We start from the raw sequence: 17,865 nt of genomic DNA, 5'->3' as shown, positions 1-17,865 counted from the left end.
TAAAATGTGTTGCTATTTCATTTTGACAGGAACTCTGTCGATTTGTTTCTCTATCGGCCTCTGTGAGCCGAATTATTGGCAGTTTTGTTAAGCCCTAACTGTGCATATTGACGGAATGAAGAGACGATACTTTTGCTATGGGGCTGTTTAACTTGTGGAACAAATATGTCGGAGTCTGGAGGTCTAATTTTTCTGTTCATGTGTGGGAATTGTTCGGTTATCCAGATCTTTTGATAAACAGTCCATTTTCTGCGTTGAGTTTTAATGAACGAGTTTTGCTTTTCATTTGATTATCTTAATCTACCTGTTCTCGTGATGGTAAGTTAGAATCTTGCTTATCTTTTGTGAGTAAAGTCTATGTTTGTAGTTCATGGATTAATTCAGTGCCTAAATCAATTCTTACAAATGTCTTGCGTGTTGGTTAGAGATTTCGTGTCAGTCATGCTACTATGTAATGTATTAGTGCCTTCAGCATTCTTTACAGAATTTTGGTGGCAGTGGTTAAATTACATCTCTTCTGAGGTAGATAATATTGGTTTCAGAATGAAAGGTTGTCCTTTATGCGTATTTGTAGGAAATGATAGGTTGTTCATTGACTTTTATTGTAGAAGACAGTGGTTGTTGGCATTTAGGCTAGAGAAATGATTTAAGTTAGGTCAGCGATTATTCTTGTGAACTGAGGGCGGCGGTCGTTTCGTCAGTCCAAATGTTACGCTGTGGAAGGGGCGATTTATTATGCTTTTCTTTCTCTAGTTCGGGCGTTAACAAGTGACGCTTGAGGGGTTTTTCTTCTTTTTCTTCTTTAAAGGTGCCTGGGATTAGTTACAAAACGCAGGTGTTATGTTTGCGTAGGAGGAAATATGTACGATTGTGCTTACTTTTATTTCTCCCTTTCAGAGTTTTTTTTTTTTTTTTTTTTTTTTTTCTTATCGTTGTTTTTGACGTGAAATTCCTTTTAATAACGAGGTTCAGACACTGAGGAACGTAAATGCTTTCATACTCTCTCTCTCTTTCTCTCTCTCTCTCTCTCTCTCTCTCTGTCTCTCTTTTGCCAGATCGCAACGCATTTTATTTGAGTGTGTGTGTCTCTGTGAGCGTATTTTTCTCATGCATATTCCTTTGTTTAAGCGATGGACCGGTTTCGTCGCTAACTCGGCGTTTTTCGCATGGTAACTGAAGGCCAGAGGCTGTTGGACTGGAAAAGATGTACTTACTATTTACTTTTTTACTCTCTCGCGGTTGTGCGTTCATACGTGCAACTAAGTAGCTAATGGGGAGAAAGGGGAACTTGGAGGAAGTGAAGGGGAATGGAAGGGGGAAGGCTTCTTATTCGGGAGGCGGAGAAATCTCTCTCTCTCTCTCTCTCTCTCTCTCTCTCTCTCTCTATCTCATCTTAGCCCCGTTTTCTTTTCTTGGGTCAACGTCCATTTTCTTTGTCTCAAGGGTGAACGACGCCTTTGAGAATATTACCTTGAGCGCATAGCGAAAGTATCTCTCTCTCTCTCTCTCTCTCTCTCTCTCTCTCTCTCTCTCTCTCTCTTCGCATATCGGAGAAAAAGGGCATTATTAGACCCAGTTCGTCGCATTTTAATTTCCCCATACTAGCGGAGCCTAAGAAAGATGGTCTGGTATGGGTCTGTGTAGATTTTAGAAAATTAGATAACAGGACTATTCCTGACCGATATCCGGTCGCCTGTATATGAGACCTGCTTGTTGGGATAGGGCGTCGGAATATATATTCTTCAACAAATTTCATGCGAGTGTTTTTACATGTCCTCGGCGAGGAAAAGTCGGAAATTTACCGCATTTTCGTTGCCAAAAGGCCATTTCAAGTTTATGCAGATGCCTTTTGGTTGTTAGGTAGTCTTCTGACTTTTACACGGTTAGTGAATACAGTTTTGAATGAGTTGTTGGGTAAGTCTGTGTTTGTATACATGGATGACATATTGATTGCTACACTCCATAGAAGAGCAATTGAAATTGTTTAGGGAAGTCGTTAGAAGACTTAGGTTAGCCAGACTCAAAATAAGGTTAGCCAAGTGTAATTTCTTGAAGAAACAGATAGTTTATTTGGAGCATGTCATTTTTAAGGAGGTTGTTAGAATTAATGATGATAAAGTTAAGGCTACTGTTAATTTTCCTGTCCCTGAGACTAAGAAGCAAGACCGTTCCTTCATCGGGATAGCTGGCTTTTGAGACGTTTCGTAAAGGGTTTTTCTATTTTGTCAGCGTATTAAGGGATGATGTAAGGTTTGCATCTAGCGAAGCTGAGCAGTTAGCTTTTCAGAATGTTAAAGATGCTTTAGTAAATCCCCCTGAGTTGAAGTTCCCAGATTTTAGTCAGCCGTTTGCCCTAGTGACAGATACCAGTCAAGATAGCATAGGTGCTTGCCTTATGCAGAAATTTTGGGGTAAATGCCTTCCTATTGCTTTTTATAGTCGCAAATTCAAGACGCAGGGTAGCAATGAAAGATTGATTTCCACAATTGACAAATAAGCTTTGGCTGTGGTTTCTAGTTTAGTTCATTTCGAGATGTTGTTATTAGGTTACAAGGTTGAAGTTCTTACAGATCATAAGCCGTTGTTGGATCTTTTTAATAAGCCAGATCTCTCTCCTAAGAGGGCTAGGTGGTTTCTGACAATTCGAGATTTTGATGCCAAGTTTAGGTATATTGAAGGTTGGCATAATGTTATTGCGAATGCTCTCTGCAGGACTTTTTATGAGAACAGTTCTCAGGTTTGTTGTATAACTGGCGATTCCATAGAATTGGATATTAGTTTAATAGCAGAGAGATGAAGATGAGGTTTTAGCTGATGCCAAGGCTTTCCTTAGGGGGGAATTGGTTAGGAAAGGACGAGTTACCTTTTGCTGGGTTAGAATTAGAGGGTAATTTGTTAGTTAAGAAGGCCAAACATTAGCTGCGAAGCAGTGATGATAAATGGGATACAACTGAGATTGTGGTCAGGAAGAGTTTGATTCCTACAGCACTCAGGGTTGTTCATTATGAATTTGGTAGTCCACACTTGGGGATTGAGAAGACGTATCATGAGATACGCACGAAATATTTTTGGAAGAACATGGCTTCTTCTGTTGAAGATTTTGTTAAGTCTTATGCTGTGTGCAATGCTTGTAAGCCAGCGACGATTACCTTTTGTGGGTTAGGTGTATTTCCTGTGCCATCAAGGCCATTTCAGAGGGTTCATATGAATATCCTTGAGAATTTTTGTGAGTCTAGATATGGTCATAAATATCTGTTAGTTATTGTTGATGAGCTGACTAAGTATTTTTCCTTTAAGAAATAAAACCTCTGAAAAGGTTGCTATAATTTCTTTTAGGGTTGGATTTGTCATTATGGAACTCCCGAGGTTCTGATAACGGATAATGAGGGGAATTTGTGAATAAGATTTAAGAATGGGGACAAGGTAATTGGTGAGTTCAGTCATTTGCTTCGTTTAATGACGCTGTAAGTTTGTTCGGACCGATGACATAACCGAATTACGGTATACCAGGACTCATTAAGTGGGTCCTGCGGTATACATCAGTTCTTCAAGGGAGGCTTCACGGAGTAGCCTCTGTACGTCATGATTGATGCAGGCGCAATATGGGAGCGGTTCACTGAATTTGTGATATCTCCGGTCCTTCACGCCTTCAGTGTTTCGAGAGGAATTTTGTCGGATGACGATTAGCGGCATATCTACAGGTGGCATGTTTTCATGTGCCGTACTTCGTTTTGAGGATTCTTTTTACTCCGAGGATTCGCACGCGCCATACTTAACGTGGCCTTGTGCAACCATAGGCCATCCATGAGCTTGAAGTCATAGAAGTTCAGCTATGAAGGAAATACGTTGGAAAAGGAGTTTTTCTTAGTTATGGACAAGTAGCCTTCAAAATATATAATTCTATTAGTATTATTCTAATCTCTTTTTTTTTGGAGCCGGGACCGTATCTGTTTTTCATGTATAAACTATTTTGTATTATCTAGGCTGGGCAGGAGCTCAGTGGAGTAGGTGGGCTGAGCTCTTATTACATATTTAGACCGTACATCTTGCTGGCATATGAAAACGGTAAAAAAGCTAGTGTGGCGAAACATTGTATCTGTGCTGACATTTACATTCTTTGAAATGATAGTCATTAGCGTTGGTTCTCAAGGAGACAAAGGACATGTTCTTCGTTAAAGGGAATTTACTGTCTCAAAGTCACTATGACTAAAAGCTGAATTTGCATGGAAGTTTCCTCAAACGAAGTGTTCGTGTATGTATCTGTTCCGATGGGCGGAACCAGCCAGATAATAAGTTGTATCTTTTGAAAAAGTCGATTCTTAGATCAAGGGGAAGATATAGAATGTAGAAAACCCTATTCTTAGTTTGTCGAACATTATGAAATAAGTTATGAGTTACGTCACGAACTCGTGCTGTGTGTTAAACTCGTTACGTATTAATGACATCATTTGAAGGTGTGGCTTACGAGAAGCGTTTGTACATTTTTATATGATTTCACCCTTCCTGTGGCTTTCCATATCATTTTTTGTTTATTTGTGGGAATTGTTCAGTTACCCGGATCTTTTGCTAAACAGTCCGTTTTCTATGTGCCGAGTTTTATTTTACGAGTTTTGCTTTTTCATTTAATTATCTTAATCTAGCTGTTCTCCTGATAGTTAGAATATCGCTTACCTTTAGGGAATAAAGTCTATTTTTATAGTTCAGAGTTTAATTCAGTGCGTAAATTAATTCTTGCAAATGTCTTGTGTGTGGCTAGAGATTTCAGGTCATTCATGCTACTATGTAATGCATTAATGACTTCTTGCCTCACTACTTGGTATGCTTTGTATGACCAAATTGCTGCTATTTCGCAGGCGGGTAATCAGACTGGACGTTGTTCGCCTTACAATGTTTATTTTTTCATTTTTTTTCCAGGTGGTTTTCTGTGAAAATCTGTCTGGCAGAGTGGTAGCAAGGGGTGTTTGTAAGGCGTCTCAAAATGTCATTGTGCACAACAGTGCAGTTTGTCCACAGGGAGCACCCATAGATGCTGTAGCAATACGAGCAGAAGAGCAGCAGTTTCAAGTCTCGGTGGCAGAAGGCAAACCTCCTTGCAATCATGTTGCCAGTTGCACATAGTTTATGACGACGCCTCTGTTCTATGTCTGCTGTATCTTTTAGGTCGTCCGTGATAATATGGCCCAAATAAGGAAATTCGTGCACGAATTCCAGCCGATTATTTTCGAGGAAAATTTGTGGTTCTGCATTTTGCTTAAGCAATCTCGGGAGCAGCGACATGCAATGGGTCTTGGTTTCATTGTATAGGACATTATATTCCTCTGCATATTGGCAGCCAGTGTCGATGAATCGATGTAGACCTTGAACTGATGGGGAAATCAGAACCACATCGTCGGCGTAACAGAGGTTGTTTATAGTTGTTCCATTGACAGTGCATCCGATTAGGAGTGAGCTCAATTTGACATTCAAGACATCTGTGTACGTATTAAACAGGTATGGGGGGAGAATGCCCCTTTGCCGAAGCCCGTTTAGGGAGCAGAAGGTGTACGACAATACGTTACCCCATTTGACACAGAATTGCTGTGCGGAGAACCAGCAATATAAAATGCCAATTAAATATAGAGGTGTGCTTCTTTTATGCAGAATCAAGAAGAGCTTCAAGTAGTTTACTCTGTCAAATGCATTTCTCACAGCCACAAAACATGGGAAAACAGTAGAGGCTGATGATAGGTTCGGCAATTCTTTCAGTATGTAGATGCAGGTAACGGTTAAGTGGTTTGCTTTATATACGAACTGGTTGTCAGTGGTGTGTAGATAGCGGAAAAGCTTCATTAGAAGAACCGACTAAAGTATCTCCACCGAAGTATAGTTATTAGCTTTAAACCAGAGAGTTTTAATGGGCCTTCTATATAAGATATTATATATATATATATATATATATATATATATATATATATATATATATATATATATATATATCACCTAAACACACATGACTTCTCTATAATCACAAATATTAATCAACTAATGCCTTTTAATATAGAACTCGCTATATCTCGGAATAACTGACACCCAAGGGAAATTATCGGAGATAATTGCTTCTGTCTCGGGACTCGGACATTGACCTGGTTTAGAAACAGCTATAGATAGTGACAGTGAAAACACCTGACGAGACAGGTATATGATGACACTGTAAAACGCGACCCCCGGGCGCCCCCCCCCCCCCCCCCCCATCAATCTGAGATACTAGATATATATGTGCATGTATGTTTAGCAATTTATTTATCTCCTTTTTATTTTCATCTTTCTCAGGCCATTGCTACATCAGAGATGCCCACGGTCCCCACATGGACGTGAAACCCCTGCGACTATGGCCCCGACCCCCTCCCCCTCAAGTGGACCCATCCCATTCCAGTGACGTCACAGCCCTGGCTGGAAAGAGCGCCATCCTGAACTGCAGAGTGCATAACATTAATAACAAGACGGTGAGTTTTGTGGTTTTCTCTGTAAAACTGTCAGCATTGTGAAGATGTTGCTTGGTTATATATATATATATATATATTATATATATATATATATATATATATATATATATATATATATATATATATATATATATATATATATATATATATATAGATAGATAGATAGATAGATAGATAGATAGATAGGTGTATATAGTACATATGTATGTATGTTTGTATGTGTGCATGCAAACACACACACACACACACATATATATATATATATATATATATATATATATATATATATATATATATATATATATATATATATATAGATAGATAAACTCTTTCACAACATTCATCCGAAATTTTCTGAAAACTTTAGAACTCTTCTGACCACCATATCGTTATCCACTCACTTTTTCTGTTGTCTATGAATACCTTAGGTGGTCATGCAACCTCATCCCAAAAAGTTGCGTTTGTCAAGCAGAAAGTTAGAACGCCCTCTAAGACGGTGCGATAGCTCAGGCAAACACTGCTATGTGCACACATACTAAAATGTTCTAATTATTTTGTATTCATACACTTTTATATTTATTTGTACGTATAAACTTTTTATATATATTTGTATGCATACATCTTTATATCTACGTGTTCATACACTTACATATTTATTTGTGTTTATACACTTTTATATTTATTTGTGTTTATACACTTTTATATTTATTTGCATGGATAATCTTTTGCACTATTTGTATTCATACACTTTTATATTTTTTGTTCATACCTTTTTATATTTTATTTGTAACTATCATACACTCAACTCGTTTCAAGTCAGGGACCACAACCAGCCCAATGCAAATAAATCGCATGGACCTTTTAATTTGTGATTAATTTTCGAGTAACAGCTAATAATTTCGTCTCGTTTTTCTGCGTAATCACACAATTGATATTTTATTTTCTTTGTCAAGAATTTAAGCATTAGGTATACTAAAGTATTTCTGTAAGGAAGACAGATAATTATTGGAAATTGTTAAATGAGGTGCCAAAGCTACAACCTAAAGAAAGGAATATTTCAGTTAGATGAATGGTCAGTTATCAATTTTGAAAAGTTATAAAGTTAAAAGTTCCGAAAATTCAAGAATATGTCTACCAATCTATTAAGAAATATAGTGAATGTTTTGTGGGACCATCATTTCAGGCCAACTGACTTAGGTACTAAACAGTCTCCCATCGTGACGCACTCCAAAATTTAGTGTAGTTTAGTGTAATGAGCATTGCATGCATACGCGTCCCCTTAATGACGTCTTCATTAGTAAAGTGTCAGTTAGCATTATTAGGACGAATACTACGTCGTGGCAGGAGTCTAGAGAGAGAGAGAGAGAGAGAGAGAGCATAGTGAATGAACACAGGTCTAAGAGTGATATTGAAGATTTAATTTTAGCTACCTGTATCCGTACCATTATATATATATATATATATATATATATATATATATATATATATATATATATATATATATATATATATATATATATATATATATATATGATGTATATATAGTATACATATATATATATATATATATATATATATATATAAAATATATATATATATATATATATATATATATATTATATATATATTATATATATGTGTGTGTTGTGTGTGTATGTGTGTGTGTGTCGCGTGATTGTTGGTAGGAGAATTTCATATCGTGTTCAGCGAACTGTTTATTAATATCCCCATTTAATATTTTGTCTGCTGTTGGTAACAGACTTCCAAAATATACGAAATGTATTATTATTATTATTATTATTATTATTATTATTATTATTATTATTATTATTTTATTATTATTATTTTATTATTATTATTATTATTATTATTCATTTCCCAATGAAGTTAACCTAATTTACAAAAGCTGGGACAAACTGCTGCTGCTGTTGTCTCCCCACGATGTTGGTCTCATTCCAAAATGCAGATATAAGCACTGCTCTTCTTTTTCTTCTCATTTTGCTCAGGTCTCCTGGATCCGTCACCGAGACATTCACTTGCTCACAGTTGGCAGATATACATACACGTCCGACCAGAGATTCAGAGCTCTGCACGAAGAGGACTCCGATGACTGGGTCCTCAAGATTAACTACGTGCAGGTAACCTTGACTATCAGATAAAGATTTTGTCGGCCCAGTCTTAGTTTTGTGGTGTGAATAATTTTTCTTTTTTTATCTTTTAATCTTGCAATTCCGCTTTCAATAGACGTATACGAGTTACATCCACTCGTTATTCAGAAAAGGATTTAGTTTGTTCGCCCAGTCTTGGTTTTAAGGATTGGGTCTTTTTTTCTCTCCCTCTCTTTTCTTCTCTTTTATTTTTTTTAACTCCAGTTACAACAGACGATTTTTTATTAAGCTCCTCTTTTTCTTTGCTCATCATGTTTTGAAACTCAAAAGATTTAACGGGATATCCAGTGCATTACTACCCTAAAATAATTCTTGTATTTTAATCATTTATTTACGATTTTATCTACATATTTGTTAATAAATTAATATTTTTTCTTTTCTAATAACTAATCTCTTGTTTCTAAAATCTGTTATTTCATTCAAATGAACCCCACATTCTTTGGAAGCTGAATTTCAAGTCAATGGTCCCTGTGGGCTTGCTCCATATGAATAAAGGTTTATCTGCTAAATAATATGCATAATAATGTTATTTTTAGCCTCTATCCTGTATACATACGTATGTTCCTCATCTACTATAATTATATTTTCATTGATTTAGTTAAACTGCTTAAGAACCAAATAATAATGAATTATATTATGGTTTCTTCCCCAATTAATGCACATTTAAGCATTCATTCATAGGTTATCCAATACTAATTCTCCTTCCCTATTCTTGACAGCTGAGAGACTCAGGAATGTACGAGTGCCAAATATCCACCACGCCCCCAGTGTCACATTTCATAAGGCTTAATGTTGTCAGTAAGTTAATATTATCCTTTTCTGTACATTGTACATTGTACGTTTCGTATATGAGAAAAAGGGTAGACTATGTTATGAAAGACATTGATTTGTTAATCCTTATTCATCAGACACTTCTCTCACTTACTATTCCGCGCATATTTATTGGTTATGTGTTTATAGATTTCATCTGTTTTCATGCGTCTTTCCTAAGAGTATGAACATTTATTGATTTTTCAAATCCTTATTGAAAGAATAAGCAACCCGTGAAAAAAAATTTTGAAACTGAATTGAGAACATATTGTAGCAACACACACATACATACAATTACACACAAACATGCATACATTTCCCATTGATCCTGCATTTTGTTTTTGTTCATCTCAAACCCTAAGTTCTCAGTTCAGCTGTAATAGGTATATACTCGAAAGTAACCATCATCTTCAGTATGTACAAGCTAGGATAAAGGAATATCAATTATGAATCATATAAGTCCGTAATGATTATTTAACAATTCTGAATTCCTATTATATCTATCCGTCGACCTCTTTATCAGTCTTGAGGTAGCGTTTTCATTTCCAAACAGCTCTCTCTCTCTCTCTCTCTCTCTCTCTCTCATTGTTTTGTCGCCAACATTGATTTTCTCTGGATTCCTCTTGGTCTTTCTGCAAATTTACTCTACCCCCTTCTCGCGACCAAATCCCCTCCTCTGAATATGCCACCTCCAGTTCTTGTTGTTAACTGTAAGCTGCCTCTCTCTCCTGGTATTAGTATCTTGGAATTAAAACAAGTGTTGTGTGTAGAATATATAGGATTTAGGTCCAGTGCCAAGCGTTGGGGCCTATGAGGTTATTTAGTGCTGAAATGGAAATTGAGAGCAGAAAGGTTTGAAAGGTGTAACGGGATGAAAACCTCTCTGTCACTATGAATCAGCTGTTAGGAGAAGGTGGAAAGTGAGATGGAAGAATGAGAATATATATTGAGGTAGAGTAAAAGGAATGAAAGGGTTACAGCTGAGGTGAAAGGGACGCTGCAAAAAACCTTAAGTAATGCCTACAGTACACCGCATGAGGTGCGCTGAGGCATGATCCTCTATGGGGAGTACAGTGCTTATGATAAAGAAAAGTCTTTAATTTCTTCATTTCTCTCCGCAGAACCCCAAACACAAATCTTAGGAGGACCTGACATGTACATAAACAGAGGTTCGACCATCAACCTCACTTGCGTGGTCGAATTCAGCCCTGAGCCGCCTGATTTCATCTTCTGGAATCATAATAACAAGGTAATTTCATCCAGTTCTTATTGCCTGCTTTACATTTATACAGTGAGTGTCCCACGCTGCCGGACTTCCTGAGGTGTCCTCGACTCCTGGGGCCGTTGGACTCTGGAACAGTCTCCCTACTGATGCTGTGTAATTGGAATATTAAAACTTCAAGCGAAGATGCAACACATTACTATCGTAAAGCAATTCTTATATTTTATAATTTCTTGCATTTTTTATCTGTTTATTCATAATTTTTTTATTTATTTTTCCTTTTCTAATAACTGATCTCTTCATTCTGTTGCTTCTTTCAGGTGAACACCATATTCCTTGTAAGCTTGAATTTCATGTTAATGGCCCCTGTGTTGGGCTTGTTCTTATGGACAAGGGTTTAACTTCTGAATAATCATCATCATCATCATCATCATCATCATCATCATATTAATGAGATCTGACTTGAGTAAACGGAAAAAGATGGCAGAAAAGAGACTGAGAAAGAAAGAGCTGAACGAGAAATAAACAGGACAGGATAAGGGATTAAAGAATATAATAGAAGATATAAAACAGCTGTGTAAAGCCAAAAAACATAAGATCCAACGGTACATGAACATGAATAAAGGATACCAACAGAACAAACTCTTCAGAACCAGTCAGAAAAAAGCTATACAGCCAACTAAGAAGGGATGACAACCACCATGATTTTACTGAAGCTGAACCAAGTAAGAGACTGGGAAAACATATGGAACAATCCGGTATCAGACAATAAACATACAATATGGCTCCAGGAAGTCAAGGCAGATGAAATGGGGAAATTGGGGGAATAAAACAAAGGTTCACCGAGATCACGACATCCAAAATCAGACACTAACTAAAAGTAAATGCCCACCATGCTCCCAAATGGATGACACCAGGAAGAACATCCTTAGTACAAAAAGACAAGAACAAGAGAAATAGTGCAAGTAACTCAGCCCTATCACCTGCCTACAAGTAATGTGGAAGATACCAGCAAGTATCATCAGTGAAAGGCTATGCAACTCCCTTGTGGATACAAACACCGTTCCACATCAACATTAAGGCTGCAGAAGGAAGTGTAGGGGTACAAAAGACCAGCTCCTAATAGACAAAATGGTAATAAAGAATAATAAAAGAATAGAACCAACCTAAACATTGCATAGATTGACTATAAGAAAGCCTTTGACATGATACCATACACATGGCTAATAGAATGCCCGGAAATATATGGGGTAGAGGAAAACACCATCAACACCCTAAAAATTACAATGAATAACTGGAATACAGTGTTTACAAGCTCTGTGATAAGATTAGCAGAGGTTAACATCAAAGAGGTATTTTTCAAGGCGACTCACTGTCCTCCCTACTCTTCATGATTCCCATGACAAAAGTACTGCAGAAGATTCGTGCTGGGTACCAAGTCAAGAAGAGAGGCAACATAATTAACCCTCTGATGTTCATGAACGACATCAACCTGTATGGTAACAGCATCAAGGAAATAGACACACTAATTCAGACTGTAAGAATTGTATCTGAGGATATCAAGATGGAGTTTGGAGAAGAAAAATGTTCCTTGGTCAGCATACAAAAAGGCTAAATGAAAAGGAGTGAAGGGATAGAGCTACCAGATGTGAATAGCACCAAAAACAGAGATGAGATAGATTACAAATACCTGGGAATAACAGGAGAGGACATAAAGCACCAGGAGATTAAGGACACGATCAGGAAAGAATATATGCAGAGACTTAAGGCGATACTCAAGTCGAAAACTCAACACCAGAAACATGATGAAAGCCATAAACACATGGACAGTACCAGTAATCAGATACAACACAGGAGTAGTGGAGTGAACGAAGGCTGAGATCTGCTGTATAAACCAAAAAAAACTGGGAAACACATGACAGTACACAAAGCACTACACAAAAAAGCAAATGCAGACAGACTATAAATAACACAAAAGGAAGTTGGGAGGTGGTTACTAAGCATAGAGGACTGCATCATCATTGAGAGCACAGCACTGGGGAAATATCTGATAAACCAGTGGCTAATGAGTGCATGGGAATAAGGACTGATAAAAGTAGATGAAGACCCAGAAATATATAGACGGGTGAATGGAAAACAGAACGGAGGAATGGCACAACAAACCAGTGCATGGACAGTACATGAGACAGACTAAAGAACTGGCCAGCGATGAAACATGGCAATGGCTAAAGAGGAGAGAACTAAAGAAGAAATCTCACCCATATGCAGGGAGTGTAATGTGGAAAACGAGCTTATAAACCACACAACAAGGGAATGGCCGGCACTTGCACAGAACCAGTACACAAGGAGCCTGATTCAATAACAAAAGCTCTCCACTGTACCCTGTGCAAGAAACACCAGCTAGCATGCAGTAATAAACGGTATGAACACCAACCTGAGGAAGTGAAAGAAACCTATCAAGCAAAGATCCTTTGGGACTAAGGTATCAGAACAGATAGGGTAATAAGTGCCCATAGACCAGACGGGAAGTTTGTTCATGTAATCAAGATGAAAGTATTATGCATTGATGCCACAATACCATGGGACACCAGAGTAGATGAGAAAGAAAAATTAAAAGAATCAAGACCAGAGTATAAAAATAAGAAGGATATAGGATATTCCAGTCGAAATTGTACCCATAATCATAGGAACACTGGGCACAATCCCAATATGCCTGAAAAGAAACCCCCCAAAAAATTAGATGCCGAAGTAGCTCTAGAACTCATGCAGAAGAGTGTGCTACCAGAATCAGGCACATAGTGAGAAAAGTGATGGACTCCTAAGGAGGCAGGATGCAACCCGGAACCCCACACTATAAAACCCACCCTGTCGAATAGGATGACTGTGATAGACCAAATAATAATAATAATAATAATAATAATAATAATAATAATAATAATAATAATAATAATAATAATAATAATAATAATAATAATAATAATAACTGGAATACAATACTTACAAGCTCTGGAATAGCTACTTAGCAGAGGTTAATATCAGGAGAGGGATCTTCCAGGGAGACTCATTGTCCCCACTACTCTTCGTAGTAGCCATGATTCCCATGACAAAAGTACTACAGAAGATGGATGCCAGGTACCAACTCAAGAAAAGAGGCAACAGTATTAACCACCTGATGTTCATGGATGACATCAAGCTGTATGGTAAGAGCATCAAGGAAATAGATACCCTAATCCAGACTGTAAGGACTGTATCTGGGGACATCAGGATGGAGTTTGGAATAGAAAAATGCGCCTTTAGTCAACATCCAAAAAGGGCAGAGTAACAAGAACTGAAGGAATAAAGCTACAGATGGGAGCAAACATCAAACACATAGATGAGACTGGATACAAATACCTGGGAATAATGGAAGGAGGGAATATAAAATACCAAAGAGATGAAGGACACGATCAGGAAAGAATATATGCAGAGACTCAAGGCGATACTCAAGTCAAACTCAACAGCGGAAATATGATAAAAGCCATAAACACATGGGCAGTGCCAGTAATCAGATACAGCGCAGGAATAGTGGAATGGACGAAGGCAGAACTCCACAGCATAGATCAGAAAACCAGGAAACATATGACAATACACAAAGCACTACATCCAAGAGCAAATACGGACAGACTATACACAACACGAAAGGAAGGAGGGAGAGGACTACTAAGTATAGAGGACTGTGTTAACATCGAGAACAGAGCACTGGGGCAATATTTGAAAACCAGTGAAGACGAGTGGCTAAAGAGTGCATGGGAAGAAGGACTAATAAAAGTAGACGAAGACCCAGAAATATACAGAGACAGGAGAATTACAAACAGAACAGAAGACTGGCACAACAAACCAATGCACGGACAATACATGAGACAGACTAAAGAACTAGCCAGCGATGAGTCGACACATGGCAATGGCTACAGAGGGGAGAGCTAAAGAAGGAAACTGAAGGAATGATAACAGCGGCACAAGATCAGGCCCTAAGAACCAGATATGTTCAAAGAACGATAGACGGAAATAACATCTCTCCCATATGTAGGAAGTGCAATACGAAAAATGAAACCATAAACCACCACATAACAAGCGAATGTCCGGCACTTGCACAGAACCAGTACAAAAAGAGGCATGATTCAGTGGCAAAAGCCCTCCACTGGAGCCTGTGCAAGAAACATCAGCTACCTTGCAGTAATAAGTGGTACGAGCACCAACCTGAAGGAGTGATAGAAAACGATCAGGCAAAGATCCTCTGGGACTATGGTATCAGAACAGATAGGGTGATACGTGCAAATAGAACAAACGTGAACTTGAATTAAAAAATCAAGAAGAAAGTATCACTCATTGATGTCGCAATACCATGGGACACCAGAGTTGAAGAGAAAGAGAGGGAAAAAAAGGATAAGTATCAAGATCTGAAAATAGAAATAAGAAGGATATGGGATATGCCAGTGGAAATTGTACCCATAATCATAGGAACACTAGGCACGATCCCAAGATCCCTGAAAAGGAATCTAGAATATCTAGAGGCTGAAGTAGCTCCAGGACTTATGCAGAAGAGTGTGATCCTAGAAACGGCGCACATAGTAAGAAAAGTGATGGACTCCTAAGAAGGCAGGATGCAACCCGAAACCCCACACTATAAATATACCACCCAGTCGAATTGGAGGACTGTGATAGAGGAAAAATAAATAAATAAATAAATAATAATAATAATAATAATAATAATAATAATAATAATAATATAATAATAATATAATAATTAAGAAAAAGTTATTCTCCAAAAAAGATACATTCAGTGATTCTAAAAGATATGAAGAAAATCTTGTATCTTTAAAGAGGCTTCAGTTTTGCATTAATAACAAATACATTCTTAAATCAAGTTGCTATTATTTAATGTATGCCATAATTTATCCCTAAAATCATGAAACTTATCCTACATTAAAAACAACGTCTTCCTAGTTTTGTAACTTTATGGCTTTGGAAAATTACCTTGTTGCAGCTTTATGGCTCCTGGGAGGGTTACTTGTGGGATTAATTCGGTGTTTTTTGTTCTTTTCATCAGAAATTAGATTACATTAAAAAAATTATCTCTCTCTCTCTCTCTCTCTCTCTCTCTCTCTCTCTCTCTCTCTCTCTCTCGCTCTCTGAAATGCAATACTCTGAGATTTATGATAAAATTTCATTTCATCTGATCGTATACTTGTATACGAACATGATTTACTGACTAAGAGAGAGAGAGAGAGAGAGAGAGAGAGAGAGAGAGAGAGAGAGAGAGAGAGAGAGAGAGAGTGTGTGTGTTCTTGGATTCATATTACAGATACATAATTACGACATAAATATGTTTTTTACAAGTTAAGAGAACGTATTTAAAAAAAATTATATATGTTCCATTTTAACAACAAAAAAACAAAATATGTCATCACGTTATCTATAACGTGAAAGAAATACAAAGTGCCATTGAGGCATACTTTTAAGACAATCACATACATTGACTTTAAAGATATAGACCAATATATATATATATATATATATATATATATATATATATATATATCTATATATATATATATATATATATATATATATATATATATATATATATATATATATGCAGGGAAACCCCAACATCTCATCTCCTACCTTACAACATAACCACACTATTGTTGTTGCCAATTACAGATCATAAGCTATGACTCGACCAGGGGGGGCGTTACGGTGATCATAGAGAAGGGTGACATCACCACCAGTTCTCTCCTGATCCAAAGGGCGCAACCTGCTGACTCCGGACGCTACGAGTGTAACCCCTCCAACGTCAGCCCTTCGAACATCACTGTGCACGTCTTAAATGGTATGGAAGAAAGCGTTGTTATCATTATTATTACCATTATTATTATTAAATATGATGATGGTGCTTGATATGGTGGCGTTGTCTTCAAGCTGGTGAGAATCAGTTGCCAGTTCTTTTGCAGACTTGTATCGCAAACACTTTAGTGTCCTATGCTTGCTTTCAGGAGAACACCCAGCAGCCATACAGCACGGAGGCCAGGGAACCTACACATCTTCCTCCTTCAGAAACATCCTGGCTCTTCTGGCGTGTCTAGCCATAGGACAGCGAGTCCTTCAGTGAAAGTGGAGTCTTCCGACATTTAGTGTGGGTATGAATTCTGGATGATTTTAAGAACAAAAACATGACCATTTTGGAGTAAACAGGAAATGTCAATCCCACCACCCTCCCCAAAAACCCATATTCCTTTCTTTTGGACGAATTTGTATGAATTTTGTCTATTTCGGGGTGAATAGGAAATATCAAGCACAACCCCCACCCTAACGTTAAACCTCCAAATTCCTCACAGAGACAGCTATAGCTGGGATCCTTAGAAAGGGCCGGTTTTTGAAAAAAATTAAAAATCTTTAACAACTAGAAAATTTATCTTATCCCTGCGTGACATTTCTGTGTCCGGATCAGAAGAATGGATCAGTTTCCCGAATATGACAAGGGCATCTATTTTCTCCACAAAATCCCCGATATAAGACTTTCAAAAAGAAAAAGAAAAAAGGGGTACAATGCCAAGCACAGATTCTTCATCCATCTCAAAGGGTTTACAGAATAGCAAACATACAGGGATAGTGGTGTTCTTTTATTTTGTATATCAGGTAGATGGAGAGATAGAGAGATTTGTTGTAAAGCGCAAGAACTATTTTCTCCCTTCGGTCGTAGCCTCTCCTACTCAAGGTTTCACTTTCTTAGAATTTCAGTTTGTGACTTGAGAAGGACAGGGCAAGTCTGAGTGACAGTAGTTTACTGAGAGGTTTACAAGATGATGAATATTTCGTGAACCCGAATTTTCCCAGATTATATTTTACGATTTTTGTTGTTGCATAAATTAAAAAATTTTAAATAGGAGAGAGAGAGAGAGAGAGAGAGAGAGAGAGAGAGAGAGAGAGAGAGAGAGAGGTGGATATTGGCGGAAGGAAGTAGGAGAATAGGACTTAAATATCACAAATAATTCATTGATATATAATCACTAAAGTATGGGGTTATCAAATAAGAATACATTATTATTTTTGTATAATTATTATGTCTCTAGAATATTGAACAATTATCCGTAAGATTATACATAAATACATACATATACATACTTTTCAAGATGTTTTTTTC

At 37.3% G+C, this 17,865-nt stretch overlaps 1 protein-coding gene across 3 annotated transcripts in view; it reads left to right on the top strand.

Annotated features, from left to right (window-relative positions):
- The window catches only part of LOC135226615 (SPEG neighbor protein-like), a 134,239-nt gene that overhangs the window by 115,644 nt on the left and 730 nt on the right, over window positions 1-17,865 (top strand). For 2 of the 3 annotated variants that reach the window (XM_064266329.1, XM_064266328.1), the window contains exons 3-8: window positions 6,310-6,482; window positions 8,489-8,620; window positions 9,370-9,448; window positions 10,582-10,709; window positions 16,386-16,554; window positions 16,718-17,865. The exon at window positions 16,718-17,865 is cut by the window's right edge and continues 730 nt beyond it. In XM_064266329.1, coding sequence (XP_064122399.1) covers window positions 6,310-6,482; window positions 8,489-8,620; window positions 9,370-9,448; window positions 10,582-10,709; window positions 16,386-16,554; window positions 16,718-16,833 — 797 coding nt within the window. In that variant the 3' untranslated portion in view covers window positions 16,834-17,865. The remainder of the gene's footprint in view (window positions 1-6,309; window positions 6,483-8,488; window positions 8,621-9,369; window positions 9,449-10,581; window positions 10,710-16,385; window positions 16,555-16,717) is intronic. The other variant, XM_064266330.1, reaches the window with a different exon arrangement.

Source organism: Macrobrachium nipponense, chromosome 14 (assembly GCF_015104395.2).
Source record: "Macrobrachium nipponense isolate FS-2020 chromosome 14, ASM1510439v2, whole genome shotgun sequence".
Classification (NCBI taxonomy): Eukaryota; Metazoa; Arthropoda; class Malacostraca; order Decapoda; family Palaemonidae; genus Macrobrachium; species Macrobrachium nipponense.
The sequence above is the reverse complement of the archived record's forward strand: the minus strand, read 5'-3'. Positions and strand labels throughout refer to the sequence as shown.